General features: G+C 29.5%; 1 protein-coding gene across 1 annotated transcript; it reads right to left on the bottom strand.

Annotated features, from left to right (window-relative positions):
- Nucleotides 1-566: 566 nt before the first annotated feature.
- On the bottom strand, nucleotides 567-1,995 carry LOC114415186 (EPIDERMAL PATTERNING FACTOR-like protein 2). The gene is made up of 3 exons (XM_028379777.1): nucleotides 1,246-1,995; nucleotides 1,113-1,147; nucleotides 567-987 (listed from the first exon to the last, which is right to left on the bottom strand). The coding sequence occupies exons 1-3, from the start codon at nucleotides 1,337-1,339 to the stop codon at nucleotides 727-729; spliced, it is 390 nt and encodes a 129-aa protein (XP_028235578.1). The 5' UTR covers nucleotides 1,340-1,995; the 3' UTR covers nucleotides 567-726.
- Nucleotides 1,996-5,451: the final 3,456 nt, after the last annotated feature.

Below are 5,451 nucleotides of genomic sequence, written 5' to 3'. Positions count from 1 at the left end.
ACTCTCATAACTATGTTTCCTCTCACCCGGAACACTCAGTTAACACTTAATTAATGGCACCATACTACACATAGGTGCATGCTTCACAAATTTTCATCACTGAAATATTTGTGTCAGCTACTACTAACTAAAACTGAAAGGAAATAAAAAAATGGGAATGTGTGAATAAATGAGAGATCCCTAGGCACGTAGTATATAGTATGTTTATTTATCCCTTCGAGGTGGGTAGCATTAGCTCGTGCTCTCTGAATTCTGATGCAAACATATCTTAATCTTGTTGGATACGAAAACAAGACCCTGACACACTATTTTCCCTTGTTCTTTAGATCTTCTTATCTAGATTTTGCAATGGATCCCAAGATACCGTCAACCTATCATCATACATTTTCAGTTAACATCCCATTGTTTTCTTTTCTAAAGCAACATAAACGGAAAATCTGAAGATATACCCAGAGGTTTATACTATATGCTAGCTAGTAATTTATGAGTAGAAAACCCTTACAACAGCTTTTCCTTCTAAGGTGAAATTAATAGAATAAATAGATGTGAAGATGCTTCAGATGAAATAAAGAAAAAACAAGTTATATTTAAGTAAGAAGAAGACATAAATATGGACTATAATTGCCAAATATCTACAATATACAAGGTGGGAGGGGTCAGGAGGAATATATAGATAATTTAAATCACACACTACTTTTTGAATTAATTTTTGATTCCCAAATTGGGTCATGGATTGAAGAGGTAGTCCCCACACTTGCATTTCCAACTCATTGGTTTGTAATTGGAAAGGTCATCACCTCTTGATGAGTAAGTAACAGCTTTGGTTGCTCTTTCTGATGAATAATGCCTCCTTCTATGGGTTTGAAATATTTGAGGTACCACCGGGACTTGAACTGCTTCACAGTGCCCACAACTGCTGCATCTTTTCTCACACTTTGGAGGTCTAGACCCTATCCGAGGTTTTGCCACCATGATTCTCATCTCCTTCTGCGTATACATATAAATAGCCATTACTATATAGTAGTACTATATTAGCTCACGTTAAAGTATTCATTGTATGATTCTCATTTTGGAACATAGAAGAATTCATTGTATGATTTTTTATTTTGTACCGGGGCAACTTCTACAAAACTGGAAATTGTTCTTCCTGCATGCATATATGAACATATATAAAAGTAAGCAAAGTAAAAATTAGATAAACAAAAAAAGAAAAGAGTGGAAAGAAGAGAATAGAAGCGGGATAACCTTGGGTCGTGAAAACAATAGCAAAGAGAATAAGGCATATGAAGGTAATTTGTCTATATTTGTGGCAGGAGACACAGACTTGAGTTATGCCCATCTTCTCAGCAGCAGGGGAAAAAGACTAGTGCAGAAGAAAGGATTGTAACTAAATACTAAAAGCTTGATACAAGATAAATGAAGGTGGAAAAGAACAGTAGTGTCTATGCGTTTGTGTGTGTGAAAAAGAGAGAGAGAGAGAGAAAGGAGAGGGATATGTGGCAGTGGAGTGAAAGAAAGCAGTGCAACTGAAAATTCTGAAAAAGGTGTCCTAAATGTGGGTCAGATATTGAATGCCACCCCTATAATACAAAGACAGATCAGTCACTCACTCAGCCCTTTTACCCTTATTATTTCCCCATCAATTGATAAACATATGCACTGCAAAAGGAAAGGTGTATTATAGATGTTGGAGAGGGCAATGCAAAGGACCTCGTTTACTGAGCCTCAAAACTCCAAGTTGTATCGTATGGAACTGAGGGGGGCATATACTGGCTTGGAGTAATGGCCATGCCCTCTCTTACCACACAGCAAACTTACGAATACCAAAATACAAGAGAAAAACCAAAACAGATAACCAATTAAGCTTCACAGGTTGGGAATGGGTGTGAAGACTTCATTGGTTTTCTCTGTTTGAACTTTGAACACGCAAAACCCTGTCTTGTAATATTTCCCAAGGAGGGTAGGAATCTACTATAGACAATGACAACTTGTGGAAAATTAGGTGATCTCAGAACATTACGATTCTTGTTATTATTTACATGAAACATAACCAGGCAATTTAATTTGTTATATAAACATACCGGATGCGGTGATTCAAGACCATAATAGTTTTTCCAACTTGTGCGTATTTGCGATATTGATTTTAACCCGCAGCAAATCAAGGCACGATAATATTATGCCAATAAAGTTCATAGCCAATTTATTATTTCGCACGTGTCAGCCATTGGTTTATATTGGACTTAGGCGAAGAATATACTTGTACATAATGCATAAAGAATTGCTATGTTCACATCATTAATTTATTCTCACTTTTGTGTGAAATATGTTACAGAAATAGAATTGATCAGGGTCTGTACAGTTGCAGATCTCGAAAATTTTATTAGTCGAGAAAATAAATAATTTATAATATTTTACAAAAGAAAAATATAGTTGTTGCGGAGATATCAATAAATATAATTTTCATATTTTAAAATATGTTATTTCCTTTTTTCTTATTTATAAGACTTAATTATTTATAACTAATTAAGACCAAGGAAAGCTATTATTTTAGTAAATATCAATAAATTTGTCTTAAATTTATAATTATTTTTAAAATTATCATTGACATTAATATTTATTTCTTTTCTAATTGTTTTCAATATAAGGGATCTTGAGTTTGAATTTTGGATATAGAATTGTGTTAAATATTTAGAATAAATTTTTTGTCACAATGGTATGCTTACTGGACCTAAACAAAAATACCTAATCTAAACAAAAAATAAATATATAACATTTGGTACATTTGTTAATTGCTACTCTAAGAGTATTCCAACTTTGGTTGTTTAGAGCATCTACGTTGTTTAGATGAAATATTTATCATAATGGGTCTTATAATTCAAGATAGATTTAAACATTATAATGAAAATTACTCTACTTTTAAAGTTATTGAAATGAGTGATTAACTAAATTTTGCACGCCTTATGATTCTTAGATTCTATTTATGATATAAAATTATTAAGCAACATCATGTCCAATGGAAAAAAAAGGTTAAACAATATTACTTAAAATTAAATGACTCATGTAAGTATTTCCATTATAGATGCTCTAAATGACTTAATTTTTTTTTATCATCAGAGATAATTAACATATTAGGTTGTTTAGAATTAAGCTCCGAAAGCAAAAATATTTTATTAACATTAAAGGATAATTGAAGAGACTTAAAGTTATATCATTGAAATAAAGTATATATAAATTATTTAATTATGATGTGGATGAATTAACATAAGGCAAAGAAACCAAATATATTGCTTCTCCCTCCACTTGGCTCGCTGTTCATTACGCAAAGATGCTGGAATGGTGGATCAGTTGGACTTTTTGACGAGCTTTAAGGAGCGCTGAAATCCACAGTTGGTTACTGTTATAATACATGGTCACCAGTTGCTTACTCTTATGGGCGGATTCTAGCGTGCCAAACTGAGGTAGCTATGGTAGGTGTCAAAGTTTTTAAACACCCTTAGATATAATTATAAAATAATTAACGTTGGAGATAATGAAGGTATAACATAAAAACAAAATATAAAATAACTAATTTTTTATTATTTTCTTTCTCATCATAATCTTCTCCTTCATCTTTTATGTAACTTTCTCTCTCTCACAACCTTCGACAATCAAAATTCTCCCACTTTATTTGACAATCAAAATCCAATTTTTATTCAAGAAAATAAACCCAAAAAGTGAAAGGAACTACAAACAATGTAGTATGTAGACTTTGAGAAAGTTTGAAATCATAGCAACTACAATCAAAGAGAGAGGGAGAGAGCTTTGCTATAAAAAAATTATCAATTAGAGAAAAAAAAATATATTATGACATGTTTTGTGTTACACGACACAATCTCAATATCTACCCCCTTGATTATTTTATTGTTATATCCAAAGGTTTAAAATAATTTATGCATAATACCACACCTAACACACTTATGCCATCTATATTTAGAAACTTCAGAGTCTTAAACTAAAATTATTATTAAAGTTAGATTGAATATATTTTATTTATTTTTATTTAACTTTTTAACTTTTTAGTTTTTAACCAAAACTTATTATTTTAATGCATCTTGGTATATAATTGATTTCAAATAAAATTTAAGTAATTTTAGTTTGAAATATTTTTGGCAAAAACAATAGTTACAGTATTGTAAACAATATTTTCCAAGTATTTATTATATTATTATAAATATATAATATTTTAATATAATTTAATTCTTCGGGCTAATTAGGTTTTATTTTTATTCAGAAAAATGTATTATTTTTTTATTATCCTTTTTTTTCAATATTTTTAATTTTAACAAAGTATATGAAGATATATATAATCCATATTCGAAAAGAAAATAAAATTTAAACATCTTTTTTACCCACTTGATTAATTTAAATGTTCCTTTCAAAATTTAAAATCATTAGGAGAATAAAATGAATTACTGAATGGAGGTAACAATCAATTAGTAACAAAAAAAAAGAGAAAGTTATAGAAAGAAAGTCTAATATATCAAGAGTGAGATAGAGAGATGAGATTATTGAAATACTATTATACACAGGAACATACCCAGATTTAAGCCAATGGGGACAATGGCCCCCCTAAAATAATAAGTTTAAAAAAACAAATTTGCCCCCCCACCAATGTCAATCTCTAAGCCTCTAATGCCACCCAGTATGCATAGATTGCTGTGGAATCATCCATTGTGTTTATTTTTAATTTTTATTTTATATAAGAAACCAATAAGTAACATGTACTTTTTAGACTACCTCAATACACACGCGGTGTACTGCTTCTGTTCTCATTTTGGGAGTATCGTATGATACATTCACTTAGATAGTTAATTTTTCATTATATTTTAAAATACAATTGTCAGTAGTTTTTACTTCAAGATCTCATATTTTACCATAAAGCAATCTCCATAATTTAGTATTAATTCATGCTCACGTACTTTATCTTTTAATAAGGGTCTTTTGTTATAATTTTTGTATTTTCAAATTTAAAATAATTTATAATTGAAATATTTTATTTTGATAAAATAAAAGATATATATATTTGCACGCTTCATTGCTAAATTCTTAGGTTAGTCTTCATATGAAATTTTAAAAACTTCTCGTTCATTCTTAATTTTATAAAATAAAATTTATCATGCAAAAAATTTCCGCCCTCCCTATCATTTTTTTTCTGGTTGCGTCCATTTAGTACATTATACATGTACATAATTATTAATAACTATAGCAATATTTGATATAAAATTTATAATTGAGAGTAACTATTATGTTAATAATAGTTTTATAAATTTACGGTGATAAAAGAAAACTCAATGAAAAACTATTTTAATAAAATTTATTACGTAAATTAATAGGAAGAAAATTTAGGTATAAATATTTTTGGAAAATGCTGTTTCGTACGAAACAATTTTTCGTAAAGATATCCTAGGTATA

This window comes from Glycine soja, chromosome 6 (genome assembly GCF_004193775.1).
Source record: "Glycine soja cultivar W05 chromosome 6, ASM419377v2, whole genome shotgun sequence".
Lineage (NCBI taxonomy): Eukaryota > Viridiplantae > Streptophyta > Magnoliopsida > Fabales > Fabaceae > Glycine > Glycine soja.
The sequence above is the reverse complement of the archived record's forward strand: the minus strand, read 5'-3'. Positions and strand labels throughout refer to the sequence as shown.